The sequence below is a fragment of the Pteropus medius genome, unplaced genomic scaffold, assembly GCF_902729225.1.
Source record: "Pteropus medius unplaced genomic scaffold, Ma_sr-lr_union100, whole genome shotgun sequence".
Lineage (NCBI taxonomy): Eukaryota > Metazoa > Chordata > Mammalia > Chiroptera > Pteropodidae > Pteropus > Pteropus medius.
In genome coordinates, this window is record NW_024348304.1 from 1,031,449 (window position 1) to 1,051,164 (window position 19,716).

At 42.2% G+C, this 19,716-nt stretch overlaps 1 protein-coding gene across 1 annotated transcript in view; it reads right to left on the bottom strand.

Moving 5' to 3' along the window:
* Nucleotides 1-6,221: 6,221 nt before the first annotated feature.
* Nucleotides 6,222-19,716, bottom strand: part of NDNF (neuron derived neurotrophic factor) — a 48,252-nt gene continuing 34,757 nt past the window's right edge. The window contains exon 4 of the mRNA XM_039879533.1: nucleotides 6,222-6,368. Within this exon, the coding sequence (XP_039735467.1) occupies nucleotides 6,223-6,368 (146 nt within the window). The 3' untranslated portion in view covers nucleotide 6,222. The remainder of the gene's footprint in view (nucleotides 6,369-19,716) is intronic.

The window sequence follows — 19,716 nt, forward strand, 5'->3', positions numbered from 1 at the left end:
ACTCCGATTGTAAAGTTAAAAAGGAATCTAATACATTTAAGGCAGAAAAAAATGAAGAAAGAAAACATCTGTAACTTAAAGATAAACATTTGGGACTAAATCGATTCTCAGTTATTCGTGAACTATTTTAATTTGAATTAGATGCAAGTACTAGGGGCACATAACTCCACAGAGCAATAATAGGATCCTTAAAAACATCATGCACTAGTGTGCAAGTCACAATGGAGATAATACGTCTAGAAAACTATTTGGCCTTAAGAACTGTATGTTCAAATGCAATTATTGACACAAGATTAAATTTTTCGGTTTAAGTTGATCCGTGTATTTTCTTTAAAAAAAATTACTATAAAAGTCTGGGAAAAAAATGAGAATGAAATAATATATCTGTGAAATCTTTGACAACTTGGGGTTAGGGAGGTGGGAGGCAGGACCGAGTAGTAATTTTTAAAGAGCAAATGTCATTGCTTTACCTCAAGTTGGTTAGCCTTTGGTTCAGAAATGAGTCATTTTCCTCACACAGCAACTTAAAGTACCATAAAGTTGTTAACACCTCATCTTGTGATAACCCTACACAGATAAATAAAAAAATAAGGCTCCGTCATTCTGCAGAAACTGCCGCCTGGTCTAAATGGCTTGTAAGGAAGGCTTGCGAGGACAGTACGCTAAGCATAAAATTTGTGCATTAACATTGCAAAAACTCTTAATGCACATGCAGTAAAAATGGCTGTTAATGAGCATTTGCACAATGTAAAACGTATTTGAAGACTTTCCCCTTAGAGAAGTACGGGGGTAAGTAGATACAGTCCCCTTCAAGAACCCATCTACCTCTGGGGAGTGATGGAAGTGACAAATGCTGTGTCAAAAAAACATGTCGCCTTGAGAACTGTGGTTCACTTTCCTGTGGCGGTTTTCATGGCATGCCAGTGCTCAGAGAAGCATGAGGGCAGCTCGAGCAGACTGACACTTTTTGAACGAATGCGTAACCCTTGGGGGCTTCTTGCACGTGTGTGTGTAAGCACACACGCAGTCACTCAAACAGCAAGGTTGGAGGAATGAAAAGTGAGCAGAAAATGAGGTGGTTCCCAGATGCCGTTATGATCGAATCTGAAGTGCCCGGCAGCGCATACCTCCTGCCGGGGACCAGAGTGATGAGTCCTGGCGGATGGGACACCTGGGCCCCAAATCAAACAAATTCCCCCAACCAGCAAGGCCTAATGTCACTTAGCGTGCAGCGTGGCCCGCCTTCCCCGAGCTCTGAGTCTTGACAGCGTGGCCTCTGCCACCTTTCCAGATTCACTGACTGCAAAACCTCCACAGGAACCCTATCCGTCAATCAAACGGATCCCTCCCCTTTTCCAAGCATACCTTTCGCGCCTCCTCCCAGGGTGCTCCCGCTGGCCTGGCCGCACTTCCTCTCACCACTCTACCTACCAGTTTTGTTTATCCTTCAAACCCCCCAAAATAAAGCAAAACAGATAAAATCACACGCACATGCACACACCCTCCTTCCTCTCCGATGCTCTTCTTGATCTTTCTCTCATCTGAACATCAGACACACTCATCTATCTTGTCTGTTTTACTTGCGGTTTTCCGGGACTCTGGTGATGGCTACTTTCTCTCCTCCAGCTTGGGAAGTGATGGAGGGCAGTGGGCTGGGGACGGGCGGGTCTTGGACGTGCCTCCTGTGCGCTGCAGATTTTTCTCTGCAGCTCCGTGTCCTCAGTGGCAGAGCGAGGGAATTGGGCTCGTTCACCTCTAAGATACCCTTGGATTCGAAAAATCAGTAACTCCAGCACATTGCTGGAATCAGGAAGTTTTTATGTCTCTATTTTAATTCTTTCCCTCATTGTATTAGTTTGCTGCGGCTGCCATACAACTCAGAACCTCAGTTTCCCGCTACCCTCGCCTTCCATCGCTTAAGTATAATTGACAGTGGGCCATAATCACCTGTCTCCAAAGAATGTGGTGAGAACAATATAATAAGATTTTAAAGCCCACTGGGGACCATTTATCAGGCGCTGCCAATAAAAAGGCACTGAACTATTTGCGTTTCAAAGACATATTAACTCTTTCAGGCCATCATAATGTGGCTAGTAATATGGATCCTGATATTAAGCCTAAGTAACTAATGATACTTAACCAAAAAGATCCCTTTGAAAATCTGATCCTCTAGGAAAAACAAGTGTCAAGTTATATTGCATTTCTTTCTCCAGTCTGATGGCCTCCTTTTAATCTCTTGGAATTTGTAAAATGCAATATCTTTGTGGAGTTAATCTGGTAATAAAGATTCGAGAAAGGATTTAAACCAAACACACTGCATGAGTACATTTCTCATGTAATAAATGTTAACATTGATGGATTTTTAATAAAGCTATCGTCAGAATAATATAACTTCCATCTTTCATCTCTTTTCTAAATTGCCGAAGCCCATCTTTAAGCTTGTGGATTTAATAAATCCACATTAAGTTCTAAACCTAGAGAAACCCAGCCAAGACTCCTGCCGTGTCTGCCAGTGCTCCCCCAAACTTTGCAGAGATGCCGGCAAATTTTGATGTCAAATTCAGGAAGTGGCGTGAAACTCTTGCTGAACGCTGGACAGATCGACGGTGTTTTCTTAGGAAAAGGAAATTCTGCGTTCATAGTCAAACAGTCGGAGTCTCAAAATAAACCTCCCTAGGAATTTTGAGGTGCCACAGAAACTAAATGAAACAGGTACAGAAGTCAGCGGATCCCTACTGGTCCAGACTCCGGGGCCTCACGTGCGTCTCGGGGCTGCTCTTCCTTAAATCTTGCCGGCTTCGCACATCCTACCCCAGTCCCCACCTCTGCTCTCCGCCTTCGCAGGGGAAACCGGGAGGCGCTTCCTTGCCAAACTCCACACAAGCAGGGTTCTGTCCTCGGTCGCAGCCGGCCGCCAAGCTGCCGGCATTCCCTCGGGCTGTCTTTATTAAGTCACCTGGTTTCAAAGAAGTTCGTAAAATGTAAAATATATACTTTCACGTGCACAAATATACAACTCAATATTCGGTTTTACTAACCAGGTACGTGCATATTGACTTTTTTGGTCTAAAAGTACCCTCGATTTGAAGGACTATAGGTGTAAAATCGCATAGACGCTTATTCGAATAGCGTAATTTTCAATAAATGTGTCTTATTCCTGTATTAAATTACACAAATCACAGCACCCATAAAAGATATCGACTAGACATTTAAAAACCACCGTCCACATCTGTTTTTCTAGTTCATAATTAACGGTATACTTAACTTGCTGAAGAAAGTTTCGAAGCTGAGTTTCTTTGCTAATTAAAACCTCGCAAAATGTAAAGTGTACGATGAGTTTAAAATTCTCTTCCATCCTGCACCGGTAAAGAGGTGACCTAAGGTTCTATTAATTCTGTGCAAAGCTACTAATAATTTGTCTTGCTTTCTCTGTCACTCACCTTCAAACTCTTGATCTCTAAAAGTGTTAAAACACCAAAGTGGAACCTCTCCTTCTGTAAAAACATGACAGTCAACTATTTCTTACTATTGGAGTAGACAAATTGTTCCTCACTAGATGAAGTGACACACTCTGGAAAATGTTTATTATGCCGTTTTGTGTTCTTCTGTATTTACTTCGATCCAATAAATATTGCTCGATCATGTAGAAAAGCAGTGATTAGACTTTTTTGTTATGTTTGATTCCACGGTGAGCCAATGGGAATGGTCTTTCAGAGGTAAATCATTCATTAGATCGGGTAATTAAAACCAGATTTAGGCAAGTTTTTTTTTTATCGCTTTAAAAGTAAATTCTCTCCCATTTTCCCTCCAGGCAATAGGAAGCAATTTCAGTAACTACAGTACTTGATGTAATGGGTTTGCATCTCCTCGTCTACCCTTCTTCCTGGCTGTCATCAGGTTTCTCCCCCCAGACACCACGTCTTCTGGAATTGCGCTTTGCCTTCCTGCTCGATGAGACCCAATAAACTTCTCAGAAGCTGAGGGAGCACAGCTTCCTCACGGTCGAGCGTAAGAACGTCAGGGGAACGGAACAGCGAGGGGGGCTCATCTGTCCCAGCGGTCTCTTCATCCAGTAGATAGATGGCAAGCGCTTCTTCCATCCATCCTTCGATTCGACTCTCACAAACGGTGATTAGAAACACCGGACGGGAAGGCCCTTCGAAGCGTTCACGCGTTGCTGTGCCTGGAGCCACAGCCCTTCTGGCGCTGGGTCTAAGTGGCCCTCCCGCACCTTCTGCTTCCCTCAGGGGCATCTGCTCCTGGGCTCACGTGGGTCGTGGGTCTTCGTGGGTCTTCGTTCCTTCCTTCCTGTCTTTGCCCCTCTGAATCCCTCAATCTGGACGCGTCCTCTGTGTCACCTTTACATCCAAACCGGAGGTCTCCTCGATGCATCAGACCACGTCTCCCCCGTTATGCGCAAGTGGCTTTAACATGAAAGCGGCTGCTGAGCAGCGAACGCAGTGTCGCCACTCTGCTTTGACTGCACGAAGCGATTTCCATGAACAAAGAGCGTTTTGAACAAGAATTAGATAGATGTCGCACAGTCGTTCACGAGTAAAGTGTAGAGATCTCTGAGGAACAGCTCACTCTAACTAGAATTTGGTTCTGTTTTTTTTAACCTCTTCTCTTCCATAGAAGCTCCCGTACTACTCGAGCTGCCTTCTCCCCACATTCTTTCTTTTGGGGAGTGGAGGTTGGAGCTACAGCCTTCTCCGCAGCTCCCTGAGGCAACAGTACATCAGCCTGTGCTTTTTATAAAAAAAAATTCACCCACCCCCGCCCTTTTGGCAAATCTCAGCTTGTTCTCTGTATATATGGGAATACTTCTGTTTTATTTTGTTTATTCATTTGTTTGTTTGTTTGTTTTTAAGATTCCACGCATAAGTGAAATCCTACGGTATTTGTCTTTCTCCATCTGACTCACTTAGCATAATACCCTCAAGGTCCTTCCACGTTGTTGCAAATGGTAAGATTTCACCCTTTTCATGGCTGAGTAGTATTCCCTTGCATGTATGTGCCATATCTTCTCTATGCTTTCATCTGTCAGTAAATACCCAGGTTGCCTCTATATCTTGGCTATTGTAGGTAAATACTGCAGTGAACACAGGGGTGCACATATCTTTTCAGATTGTATATGTTTGTGATAGTACTGTACTTTCTCCAAGAATGGTTCATACTGTTTACTTGGGAAAAATCTCGAAGACTTTAATCATGGGCAGCCTCTCACTTTATTCGTAGTTTGTCCACTACGAGTTACACGGGGAGGGAGAGAGGGAGAGAAGGGTCACGTGGCTGGAAGTCAATGGAGACAGAGGCAAATGTTAGTAATATGCAATAATGCACATGGGTAACTATGGCACTAAAATGACAAATGTAAACTCTATGCAGTCCCCCTTGCCAAGGTCAGCTTTTCTTAGGTGTGGATAAAAGTTTGGTGGGCATACGCTAATCCTTCTTTTGCAGAAGACAAAGAGAAGTGTACGGCCTCCAGACTTGTGGTCAACACTTCAACGAGTGTGCTCAGGACAGGTAAGGCACAATGCTTAGTTTGGCTTTAAAAAATGCTTCCTGAAGCTAAATTAAATGGAAAGCCCCAGAATCTCAACTCTTTTGCCATCTGTAGCCAGTGGATGCATTTGTAGGACTATGTGATCATGACATTAAAGGATTTCATAAGGTGCATGGTAGAGTCTAAAGGATCGTGTCTTTGAGCTATTGTAAGTGAGCTTTCTCTTCTGAAACCGAGAGCTAACGTTAACACTGAGGGCCCCTAGTCCTCTCTGAATTTTACTCAGGCAACTGAACCATTATACTCTTCAACTTCACAACCAACTTCCTAGGGAGTCTATTAGTTTGTGAGAGTTAGTGATTTAAAAAAAGTGCGAATAATTTCCAGAGTTCGATTCAGTTTTAACTTGCTATTCAAATTCATTTGCTTATGGAAAACATATAAAAAAATACTCTGAGGAAGATAAGACAGAAATCTCAGATGGTCAAGCTCTTTAGCATAAATGCTTAAGTGTTAAAGATGTTAGGTTATTAAAATACACCTCCTCCTGCTCCCTAATATTATCTCAACACTTAATCTTTTACTATTATCAATATCCATTACCTAATAATGACCCGTTCTTTAATGAGTAGCTGACCAAAAGTCTATATCCTAGACAGGCACTCGGTAGCAAGAACTACAAGAAATCATGGAAACGAACTTTTCTCCCATACTTACATTTTTCTTTTATTTTCATTGACGGGGACATTGCTGACAGAGAACATCAAACAAGGAGTATCTGGTTCACGTTCTTGAAATGAAGCAGACGCTCTCGACATGCACTGTGACCTTTGAAAAACTGTGTTCTTTTCTGACATAGCTAAAAGAGCAACGTAAGTAGTATCTTCAGCAAACATGTGAATAACACTTCCTAACACCGAGTTATGTTTCCACTCACTGTTCATTAAAATGGCAGAGCAAGGTCAAAAAAATTGTAAAACTGGAAGGAACTCCTGGAAGGGTCAAGCTAAAGTCCAAAAGAACAAAATTAGAGCCAGAAGTTGCAAGGCAGACCCTCCCTGATCCTTTCTAATGAGCAGCAAGTCTCTTTCGGTGCAGGTGGGAGCATGTGAAAATGCGGGGCCAGTTTGGGGCCGAGTCTCAGGGTTTGGGTCTGGAAGGTGACACTCGGCTTTATAAAAATTGCCTTTGACAGCTCTGTACTTCTACAGCAATAGCTCAGCCCGAGACAAGTTCACTTGCACATTAGGAGGGATGAGGATTAAGGCAAGGACATGGTATCACGGCGGGGCACGGGCAAGGTCACAGAACGTCCTGTGTACTACATTCTACTGTGACAGGCCGAGCTTCTGACTTTATCCCCCTCACCGTCTGGCGTTGATAGGAATAGGGCAGTTAGAGATATAAGACCTGGAACGAATCACATTGACATAAACTCAACACAAACCACATGTTCACTACTGGTTTCGAACTTGGGTTCCTCAAAAGAAATCAAAGACATCATCTACTTTCTTAAACAATTAAACAGGCCTTTTGTCAGCATTTCAGAAGGCCCCTCTACCCTTAAAGAGGAGCTACCCGCCTCCTTCCCCAGCTCCGTATTGTTTCTTTGCGTTTACTTTAGATGATGCAAAAATCATGTTTTTTTTCTCTAATATATTTTCAAATTACATAGGATTGTGATAGGACCGTACTCTCTTCAACTGCTACAAGCAAATAATTTTTAAAGATAAAAATCGGTAACACTTGCTTCTAGAAGTTATTTTAAAATCATTCGACTTGAATCGGTATTTCAGTCTAGTCCATTAATTTCTCAAGCCTCGGAAATTACAAAAATACCATCACTTTCACTCAGTTAAATTTAGGTTGAGTCAGGTTTGGGGAATTTTATTTTCGATCTGCAGAAAGACACTTACTTAAATGACGTTACGCTGTCGGTTTGCTACCTCACGTGGAAGAGGCTTACATTAAAATCGTTTCTCGATTTTCTAGGATTTTTCCTCCATCCTATTCACATTTTATTTAATATTGCAAAAACTATTGTTTTTCATCTGAGATTCCCCAATTCCCATTCAACCTCAAAAACACATTAAAACAGTTTTTTTTTTTTAAAAGAACCAACCAACCGTGTGGGGCCTGGAGAAAAGACACATCGCTATTTTCAACAGGCTTTTATTTTCAATCATGCCCGCTCTTAGGCACCACGCCATTTTGCCTCCATCCAAGCTGTTAGTCTATATATTAAGTTCTATTTTCTTTTACCAAAAGAATATCGACTCTTAATTAATTACCATCCTCATTATTTCTTTAAATCATACCAAAAATCACAAAGCAATTTAATACAGGAACTCATCTTTGAAACACTTCACAAACCTAAGCTAATTTGCCTATGTAATTCCCCAAGACTGGCTATTATCCTCTCTTTACAAAGAATGAAATAAAAGGTTGAGGGAAGAGCTTAAGGCTACCGAATTGGTTCATGCCATTTCGGGGTGTAGGTCGCAAGAAAGCCAGGTTCCTGCCTTTAAGCTCCAATTAACACCACTTCCTAAGAATGGCCCATTGGAAAGTCTGAATAAGAGCCCATTTTATTAAAGGTGCTTTCTCCTTTTTAAAAGTAATTAAATATATCTAATCTAGTTTAAATATTTTTGTCCGAATGAATGTTTATTATAGAACACTTGGAAAACTCAGAAATATATAAGGAATAAAATAATAACTATATATCCTTAGGAAAATTGTAGGTGGATGCATGTTTTCTGTCCGTAAATTTACTTTTATTTGACATAGTTGAGAAGTGGTCAGAGCTGTTGTAATGATGTCAGGTTTTTAAGAGTTGAGACTACAAGAATTTGAGAAACCTTTGAACATTTTCATTTGCTTCAATTGCAAGAGGCACACAGAAGTGTTCAGAAAATATTTAATAACTGTGATGACAGAAGCTCCATCAGTGACAAGAATGCGGCCTCGGGTTCTCGGAGGGATGTTTATTTTATCTTTGTATTTTCTGTGCCCAGCGAATGGCAAATAAATGAAATGTGTCATGGAGTGGTTAGTAATCAAATCTTTGATTTCTTAGTTTGCTGTCTCCTGTACTTCATTTAGCTCCATAGGACAACCACCAAAGTTGGCATTCAAGCATTCTATATACGGAGTACCAAAAAATAATATGAGGTTTGGCTACGAAAAGTCTGTTAGACCATGTAATAAAACACAGTAAGACGTTTTCTCCAACTTCCCCTCTGTGTCGTAGCTAGGAATGACTGAAGCCGAATTATCTTTTAGCTTGAGGGGATGAAGGCTTTAAAGAGAATAAGGGAATACAACTTTAAATTTTTTTATTTGAGTTTGTAAACTAAGAATTATACTCTCTTCAGCGGTCTCCTACATTATGGTAAAATCTATAACACCTAACACACAGTGGCTTAAACAGAGCGGTGCCAACTAATGTTTGATGGATGGGTGGATGGGTGGATGGATGGATGGAGAACATTTTAAAATGAGATTTGAAAGCTAGTGCTTGGTGACATCTGGGTCACTGAGGCCAAACAAAACTGAGCAGAAAAGAAAACGCAGAAACTCAAATTGCACAGAGCTCTCGATGCTTTGAGTCATAGCTGTCTGCTGTCTCTCCAGGCACGTCAGAAGGCACAAGAAAGCACGTGACCTTGAGAGTCAAGGACTTCCCACTGTGTGAAGGGTTAACCAGTGACTGAGTAGCCCCCATGTGTTTCAGAATCCCTGGCTCATTTTCCCCACTGCAGAGGGTTGTCCTTCTGGAAAACTCTATAAATTAGGTTCCGACCTGGGGACCACTCTGGTCTATCCGCTCACTCTCCACCTTTGGCAACACAGCTGTACCATAAATTTATAATGAACTCTTGCAAGCGCTTCGACGGTCTTAAGTGTGTTTGTAATGGTACTGAACGAGACGTGGACGTTTAAATTCCGTGTCGAGCATTCCCCAGAGAAGCGGGTTGGTCGAACAACGAAGCTTTCCTGATTGACAAATGCCAATCGACCGACATTCGACATGAAGTGTTTTGTATTTGGATCACCCCATCATTTATTAAATTATATTTGGAAGTTGCTTAATAACTACATAGAATAGATACAATTCTTCAGAGACTGTATTCAATAACTGCCAGAGAGTTAATATTCTTATTGGCACGGGAATGGACACATTCTGAGTGTTTTCATAACAGCACATTGGAAAAAAAAGTTTCAAGGATTTACTCTATGTAAAAAAATTACCTCAAACTTTTACAGTCTCTTCTACACGTGATGAAGAGTATCATGCAAAATTAACCCCAAGACAGAGTTCTCTAGATGACAGATGAAGTGCAGAGTCATTGCATACTGACAGAAAGAAATACTTGGAAAATACCATATATAACTCCACAACAAGCTTGGCGTGGTCGAGACCTCTAGAAAGAACCAAAATTAAAAAGCAAGCTGATCGGCAGTGTAGTGTCGAGGACAGCCTTGCCATCGCCGTAGGTCTGCGGGGAATATCTGGAGAAATCATATCTGTCTTCAGCTGGGATGCTGTGTTTTTCAGCCTCCGATGGCACTGTTCTATTTGCCTCTAACCATCTTGTGCAGTTCTTATCCATTACGTGTCAAGGTCAAAGACAGAGGCGACAGAACGAAGAGCACAGTGACCGGGAAAACCGCGTCGAACCAGCGGAACAGCTCCAGCGGGTCCTTTCAGCAGAGAGACCCGGTCCACGTGCTCCGAGTGCGGACTTCGGAACTGTCAGTCGTCGGGAGCAGGAGTGAGCAGAAAGGGGAGACAGGGCAGAGAGATGTATTTTCCTGGTCTAGCTTCACTTAGGAAACTAAGGGCCAAAGGGCATTTCGGGGTACGTTGATTCTATATCCTTGGTGTGACCATTTCTCCCTCTTTCCATGGTAACAGAGAAGAGTTTTAAGTCACCGAGGATGCTGCGGGTATCTCAAAATTGGGTAAAATTATCTTGGTGGGATAGCGATCGCTCTCATTTTTGGAGGTTCCTTCTGCTGCGACCTGATGGAGAGACATTGACCCTGAACATGTAGGGGCCTCTTATGAGTCGCACCAGTCCATTGTTCCTCTGCTCGTCTTTGCTAGAATCATCCTTTTCAAAAGCACTTGAGAAGCTGTTGCATCCACCTGACTACTGTTCAGTTTATCCCCAGACTAAAAACCCAAAGCAGTAAATTCCCATATGACGATAATATAAAAGAGCATAAGATCCTTCTACAGTGACCAGTGGTGCACTAGTAGCAAGAACGTGGGAGACTCTGAGGCCACCTCATTTTGTTACGTGCCTGGGTTTGTCTCAAGTCCTAGGAAGAAATAGTTCAATAATATAAGTGCTTTTATTCCACTGACTTCTAAAGTGTGTCCATTTTTTTTTTTATCCTACCTTCTCTTGCCTACTGACTGGCCAGTACACAGCAGCTGTCTTGACAATTTTCTGAGCTCAGTTTTGGCTAAGCCTTCTTAATTTGCATATTAGAACCTTCGGGGTCTTGCAGTGAAATGCTAGGCTATAAGACGTCAGTGGAACATGTCGAATCCTTTCAGAATGTCCCGTTTATTCAAAGGTTTGAAGAAAAATGTTTTGATGTTAGAGATTCCAAAAAATTTTACTGTGAGCAGATGTGCATCTTCCCTGGGCCGGGCCAGGGAAGTGGACATGAGATCGGCTTTTATGAGTGTGGAAATGAACACAGTACACCTTAAAATCGGGCGTGCACAGCCTTTATCTTACAGACCCTCACGTTTCTTCCACTGATCTAAATTGAGGGCAATAAGCTTAATGTCAGAATGACCAAAAGTGTTCCAAGTCCAAGATGACTCTTTGCTTAAAGAGACTGAGCAAGGAATTGATTAAATCGACTCCCACATAGACACCCTCAAGGACTGTACTTGGGAGAATACACAAAACTCCGGCCTCAGAATCCTTCACTGCCCATTAGCCTTGGCTCACTGCCCATGAGTAAGCCCTAGGGGGTGCTGGTCAAAAGGTTTTGAGCTCCCGGGGAGAGTTTTAGGGGTAGAAGAAAAGACAGGGGAGAAAAATCTTAAGATGAATGAATTGTCCATTTTAACAATAACGTAACCATGTTAGTTCTTTAAGTTTATTTAATATATTTTTTAAAATCTCTCTATTTTACTTCATGTAGCGAGACTACTTCGATGAAAGTGAAATTCAAGTATCAGTTAAGAATATTGGTTATAAGGAATGTAGATTTTTTTTTCCTTATAAAGTCATATCAGTTATGAAATAGAATATAAAATTAACCTATACGTTGATGATAAAGGTTTTTTTTGTTGATATAGGGAAACACACTGGAGTATGTCCATAGATCCCCTATAAGGTTCTTTGATGGCTTGTGCTTACGTGAATGAGTGTTTCCTTATGTGAGCGGACCTCACGACCAGGAGGAAATGAGCTGAGGCTGAGTGCTCAGCACTGTGCCTGGCGGGTACCAAACACCTGCTTAAGCTTAGTCACTGCTGCTGCTACTGCTACTGTTAACGTCATCGTTGTCATCGTCATCATCATCATCATCATCGTCATCATCGTCATCGTCGTCGTTATCATCATCAAGGTAGGAAAAATCGAGTCTGGGCAGGTTTTAGCATCTGAGATTTGGTCAGTCCCTTACTCTCTACTGAAGGAAAGGTTTCCTGTCTCTCTGAGACTGCCCGTCTGCTTCTTGTAACAGCTCGCACCTGTCTAAGGTGAGAAAATGGGAAGGAAATCGGGTTTTACTGCATCACAGTAGGGGACGCAGTCTTCACTCTAAAACTGGGAAGGATCCCAGTACACGTTCTCTTACGTCTTCAGAGAAGAAAGAGGATTTCTCCAGTGACTACGCCCAGAAAATCAAAATCAAGTAAGTGCGTGTGATCATTCCCCTTAGGTGTGAAAATGAATTACAGAACTATCTCTACTCTTTAAAAAAAGAATCCATGACACTCAAACAAATTGTTTTAAAGCATGCTTATTCATTTCATCCATATGCTTTATGTTTTCATGAGGAATGTAAATGTCTTAGGTAACGGCAGATGTTTTTTATTGAAAACTCTACTGTTTACCTTTGAGTTACGTATAAAGCGATGTGAAAGCTTCCTCGCCAGCAGAGGAGTAGAGGATGCTCCCAGTTCCGTGATCACTTGTGAGAAGGTACCGTTTTGGTTTTCCGAGTGGCCAGTGCGAAATGAAGGAGGCTTTTGACTGTAATCCAACGAGTTAACTTATGAAGATAACCCACACGCATGTCACATGTCAAAGAGATCATTTGACCATTTGGATTACTTCTAGAACCGTCTGAATTCAGTAAGAAATAGTTAATTCCCAAGTTCACAAAAGAGCACCTCATTAGTCATGAGCAACACCTATTAAAAAGCCAAGGATTCTTAGAATTTCTCCACGAAATTAGTCATCTCAGAATTTTTAGTTTTGACATTTTCAATCCATTTTCAGGAACCCAAATTCCAGGCCAATATTAAATTCCCATGATTTGATTCCTTCAACTTCCCCACGAAAATACATTCTTTGCTTCCCTGATTATTTAGTGGGACATCGCAGACCTGATATCTGCTTCTCGTGCCTCAGTCCTCCCCCTGGCAAGCGAGATGAATAATGATACAGGTTACTGCCCACAAAGGTGTGCTTTGCCAAAACGCGGAAGTTTAAAACTAACACGGAGCACGAAAACATTTAATTCTATGTGCTTCATAAGTAGTTATCTGTGAGAAGATCAGCTTCTAAGTGTGACTATGTGATGAGAAGAACATGGGCTTACACGCAAGTCAGCTGTCCTGGGAACCCGGGTCCTGAAATCTGCTCCTCAGAAGACCGGGCAGCGTCTCTGTTCACAGCAGGACTCGTTCAAGTTGCGAAGCTGCCAACCAGGCAAGCCAAGGTCATGTGCAACAACTGGAGAAAACGCTCTTAAATCTCGTTTTTGGCCGCAGTAGGTTATCATTAGTTTTGCTCTCAGTTTTAAGGAGTGTATTTTTCCCCCACTACGAATTCAGGTTTATGTGTTGAAAGTTAGATTTTTGACTTTAAAATAAATTTTAGTAAATAGCCCGGAAATGGAAAACTCACACCTAAAATCTGAAAGAACACTTGAAACAGTCATTCTACATAACACTCACTTTCTACCTGGTAGTGTTCTTATGTCTGAGACATCTTTTATTTATCCCTCGCTTGGATCGGAATGTGGCAGAAAGCAGAATAGAAAATGCAATCGTTTTATAAATTGTAATGGCAATAATTATATCAGAATTATTATAAATCTCTATTACGCTGGAATGAGCAAGCCCACTTATTGCGCTATAGAATACCATAATGTACTTACCGGAAAAATTATATGAAACTTCAAAATAGGTGAAAGACATTACTGAATTTTCTTTCATTGTAACTTTGGGCTTAACGTTCGATTGTCTGGGGCAGTACAACCCTGTAGGAGCATGGCTTAACTTGCAGATTTATGTCCCTGGCGATATAAGGAATTTCTGGGTAGTAGAACAGATAACCACAAAAGTTCATCACCCTATAAGATATTAACCAGTTTATTATCTAATCTAGCCATTTTTTCCCTAACACTTCTTTTTAAAAATTGCAGCTAGACACTTCTTAAATATCCTTTGAACCAATTATAGCATTTTACTGGTCCTTCATTTATCGACTTAAGTAATATCTTGGCTACATGTTCATTTTATACTTGATAGTATCATTTTATTTATTTTTTTCTGATAGTTTCATTTTAAATTGTTTGATAATTATAGTTAACATACCCTAAATAAATTGCTTGATAATTATATTTAACACACCCTATAATAATAATAAGTACAAAGAACAAAGCTATTTGGGCATAAACTTAACATTACAAAAGTGTGGGATTTTAGGAAGAAGAGGCCTTTAGGATCTCTTGTTCTAGTTTTCCCAATTTCAGCTGATACTCTTCAGGCAAGATAACTGGGAAGAAAAACTATTCTTGAGAGCTTCCTCTCCCTGCATCCTTACGCCAAATAAGTGCCTAAATTCTGGGGCTCCCACCTGCACCACATTTCACGGAAGCCAGGCAAGCCTAAGCCACCACCATCTCTTCATGTCCTTCCGACACGTCTCCGCGTGTCCACCCCTGTGCATGGAAACCAGAGTTCTCTTCTACAACTACTAACCATGGCACTTCCTGTTTAAAACACGTAGGTGGCTTTCCCTGACCCGTAACGCAGTCAAAATAGTTTACCTTGAGCCTTCGGGTTCTGCTTCACCAGCCTCTTCGTTCTCTAAAGGGCCTGACGGTAGATATTTTGGGCTTTTCAAGCCAGGGGTCTCTTTTGCAATTACTGTACCATCGCAGTGCAAAAGCCAGTCCCTAGCCAAGCCCTGTTCCATCGTACTGGCCTTTTCCAGCACCTTTTTTCAGGTATGTTGAGCTTTTTCATACCCCAGGAGTTTTGCACGCACGGCTCTGTGTGTCTGCCTGGAACGCTCTCTCTCCTTTCTCCCTCCCTACTTTAAAATGCAGCTTAAACCACTGCTTTCTCACTCCTGGCCTGCTTCCTACCTGTATGTGATCATACGCCCCCTGCAGGCATCTGAACGCAATGGCCCTGTGTGAAAGATTCACCCCTGGAAGGTTCTAGACCTTCCCCACCCAGAAAGAACAGTTCCATCCCAAAGACCTAGGGTAGATCGAGTCCTTTCTGGAAATCCCTTTGAGGAAATCCAAGTTAAAACAAACATTAAACAAGCAAACAAACAAATCCCCTTTCCAGATCAGGATCGAATGCTTATCCTAATCATGTTATCGTGGGTTCATCTTTTTTGGTATGAATCCTCAGGTTTCTTGCTGTCCTTTCACATGAGATGGTGTCCAAGTACTCAGTAGAAGCCAAGTACTCAGTGCTACTTTCTGGTCCCTTGCTGGATATTGCGTCTCCGGCATCCGTACTGAAAACAAAATACTGTATTTTCACATGTGCATCGTTGGCATCCAAAACTCAAAAGTTGTCCCTGACGCACAGACTTCTAGTCTCCATTCATCGTTTGTCACGAGACTGACTCATGATGGTCTCTAACACGATTTGACCCAGATTTGCATTTTGGGCCTCGCGTGTTTATTCCTAGTCCGTATGCCGGTCCTGGCGGCCTTCCTGTGCGGGGTGAGGCTGGGCATGTACGGTGGCCGTGCTGTTTCCTGTCGCCTCCAGAAGCAGCCCCCCAGTTCAGCCACAGTGCACGGCAGGCCACCGTCGGGGCAGGTCCTCGGGGTATCGTTCAAAATCCAACTTCATCGTTTTCTCTTGAAATGTTAGTTTCCTTTCATACACATCATTTAAACGATCTTGACACCCAAACTATGGATATTCATTCCTTTGTAGAGAGTGACCTAGGCTACTTTTTCCTTCCTTTTTATAAACTGGAATCTGGAGTAAATTTGGAAGATATGTATAAGTTGATGTTTTATAGACGATACCAGGGAGTGAGTTTTTTCTCTGTTCTTTTAACCATTTTCATTTATGTTATGAACAGGTGTTGTATTCACAAGTGTCACAATCAAAACGCTATAAGAAGATTTATGTAGAGAAGTCTCTCACTGTCTTAGGGTCTACTTTGTCCTTTGTGAGTCTTGTAAAACTTTCCTCGTAGAACAGAACATATTAACGCCTAATTTATTGAGTCTTTTGTCCGTTTTATCTTGGCTGATTTTTAATGTTTAGCTTTTCTGAATCAGTTTTGTGAATCAGTTTTGAAACCTTTTAAAAATTAACTGAGAATAATTCATTTGTGTTTATTTATGTATTTGGTTGTAGTTTTTGAATTTTTTTCCTAATCTGTGAATGTTTTTAACTATGTGATCTGTTTGATACATAGATATTTCCAAATCTTGGAAAGTCTGTATTTTTGTTCTGGTGATTTCTTGAGCTCTTGAATGTTCAAAATCAATGGTAGTCTGCAGGTCTACCTCAAATTCTCAAATCGTAGTTATCCCTTCCCTTATTTATTATACTTATGTCCTGTCGTCTTATGTGAATTTTCTAAATTTCTGTAGGATCGTTGAATGACAACGTTCACATATTTTGTGGCAATCATTTTTAGGGAATTTTTATTATCTATGGAAAAATCCAGGTTCTTTTTTCCAGAAACGGAAGTTTTCTTTATAGTATTTTCATATGATTCTGTGATTATTCACTTTTTTCCTTAATATTTGAATTCATTTGATTTTCCTAGACCCTTAGCAGGAGGCTCCAGTAGAGGAAGAGATGACCCAAGGTCACATCCTAAAACTCACAGCGCACGGGTTCTCCTTTCTGCTGCGAGAGCAGAGTCCCTCAGCCTTGGCACTGACATTTGGCACTGACATTTGGGGCTGGCTGATTCTCTTTCGAGGGCGCTGTCCTGTGCATTGGAGGATGTTTTCCAGTGTGACAACTAAATTATACATTGCCAGATGGCCCCTGGGTTGAAAATCAGTGTGCTGGACTGAAAGTCTGTTTCTTTGGAATCTGTGCAGTCACACCTCCTCTGACAAGTAGGCTGGGCTTCTGCCACCAGCCCAGGGCTTTCCCAACCCCCCGTCCCTTCCCAGAGAACTCCTCTTGACCGTCATCAAGAGACGTCACTTTGCCTTCCAAGGCGACGAATGCACGCACTCTCTGGTCTACATTTTGCTAGATCTTTTGAAAGGTCGGCCGCTTACCCATATGCAACCTTGACTACAGTCCTCGCCTTCTTTCTCTCCCTCTGCCCACACCCATTCTGCAGATCAGCCTGACTCAGCACGGAGCTCGAGCTCGTTCCTCTCCGCCTGCTCCCTGTGGCTCCCTCCCCAGCCCGCTGGTTCCGTGAGGATGCCATCTCCTTCTGAGGGGTGGAGCTTTTCCAGAGCTCTCCAGAATCTGCCCCACCAGCTTCCCAGGGCTCTGGGCAGTTCTCTCGCCTCCGCCTACACATAATTCGTAGTTTCTGTGTTTTCTGTCTTTTCTAGCTGCATAGAAAAGGCAGCTCATGGGGATTTTTTGTCTATTTCCGTTTCCCCACGTACTTCTCTGTGCAGGTTTCGGGGAAGTGGGAAGCTTCAGAACTAAACTGCCCGTGTTCTGCCAGAACCAGAGGTCCTGACAGCATACTTTAAACATTTTTTCTTTAAAAATATATTTTTTTTTTCCGCAGGGGAAGGGTGACTTGGCTCTAAGCATCCACTTAACCTCCTCCTGGTATTGTCCAGTGGTCTCATAAACACGGCTGGAGGCTGCTTGGAGGTTGTGCCGATCAGAGGTGGCAGTGAGGGTTTTGGAGGGAGGGGGGCAGAGGCCTTCTGCCTGCTGCTCGGCTTTCTTCCGGGAAGCACGGTCCCTGGGGCCCGCTCTGTCTTCCCTGGAGTTCTAGCAGCCAGTCACCTATTTTCCGACTATCAGGAGGCACTTGTGGCAGTAACTATGTCACGAGCTTATTCTCAAAACTCAGCTAAGGCAGTTCGCTTTTCTTTTTTTTTTTAAATGTGGTAAAATATATGTCACATCAAATTTACCATCTTAACCATTGCCAAGTGTACAGTTCAATGGTGTTAGGCATATTTGCATTGCGCAGCCAAGGTCCGGGACTTTTTTTCCTCTTGCAAATCTGAAGCACCACCGTACCTGTTAAACTGTAACTCCCCGCCCCCCATTTGTGAATGTAGATTTTTAAATAGGAACACTTGGAGACTAGGTGAATACCTGCATGGGCTCACTGACCCGTGAAGCACGGGCTCTTTGATGAAAGTGCCAAGAAGAAGCATTTGCTAGGACCCTTCTCTAGCGAAAGAGGCGCCCAAAAGAAATTCCGATTTTCTGGGTAATTGCCGAACGGATGTCACCTGCGAACTCTTGAAACAAGCAGAGGCGGGGTTTGCTATCGCGTTCCCTTTACACTTAGTTTTTGGTCTTGGAGAATGATAAAGGATGTTTCTGTAATTAATAAGGTGGTGACTCGAGTCCTAATTAGTGATCCAGATGGCCACCTGGGCCCGGGGGAAAAGGAAAAGGGAACTTCTTGGGGTGACAGAAGTGTTCTATGTCTCGATTGTAGTGGCAGTCACGTGGGTGTAGAGTTTTGCCAAAACTTGTAGAATCGAATGCTTTAAATGAGTCCATTTCGTTATATGTTAATGATCCCTTAATACGGTTGATCGAAAAAGGAAAAAAATAATATTTGGTTGGTGGTTTTATCCAGCTTTATATTAATAAAATACATTAATTTACTCAGGTTTATATTATGACCTAATGCAAAAAGCAAACTTTTAGAAATTTCATGCTAAGCGAATATCCTTATGATCGCAGGGTAAAAGATTTTTCGAAACCATGAATCATGTTGAGAAAAACCATAAAGAAAACCACAAAAAGAAAAAAACACGACCTATATATACACACTGTTTTCAATCTCACGCAAAGCGTGCCATTGGCGTTGTCATCTACGATCTTTACGTTCGTTAAAGTTATCATCGGCGTGTCTTCATATCTAAGGAAACGGCTCTGAGTTTTCTTGACCAACATACCAAAGGGTCCACGTTCCCAAATACGCTTTCTCTTTCCTCTTCTCGTTATTAAAGGCGGACTTTACAGTTTGAACGTCCTGATATTGAGAAGGCTCACTGGTCCGAGGACCTAGAGACCCCCGTGGCGTGGTAGGGACCTCGGGCGCTGCAGAGTCACCGCTCGGTGCGTGAACGTTGGTCACACGTAACGTCTTTATAAACCTCAGTTTGTTATGCTGCGGATGAAGATTCACTGGTCGTGATCACGTGAGCTACTAAATGTGAAAATGCTTTGTCAGCAGGAGAACCTGTGTAATTTATTTATTCCTTCGTTCTCTATTCTTTATACACATAGATTTCTTGACCTTAGTCGTGAGGGGAACATATCCCACTTCGCAATGTGGCTCATCCTGCTCTTACATTCATTATTCCATTCCTTTCTGAGTTCTCTGAGTCATGTATCCGTATTATCTCCTCGCTGGCTTGTATCTTCATTGATCCCCTCTCCGCGGGTTCTGTTTCTTTGAGCAACAGTGTATTTCTATCTACCATGTACGGAAACAAGCAACTCCTCCTTCTGCCTCATGCTGCCCCCATCTCTGCACCATCTATTCACATCAACGCCCTCATACACCCGCCCTCTCCCTCTGCCCTGCTGAATCTACCCCCGCCCCCAC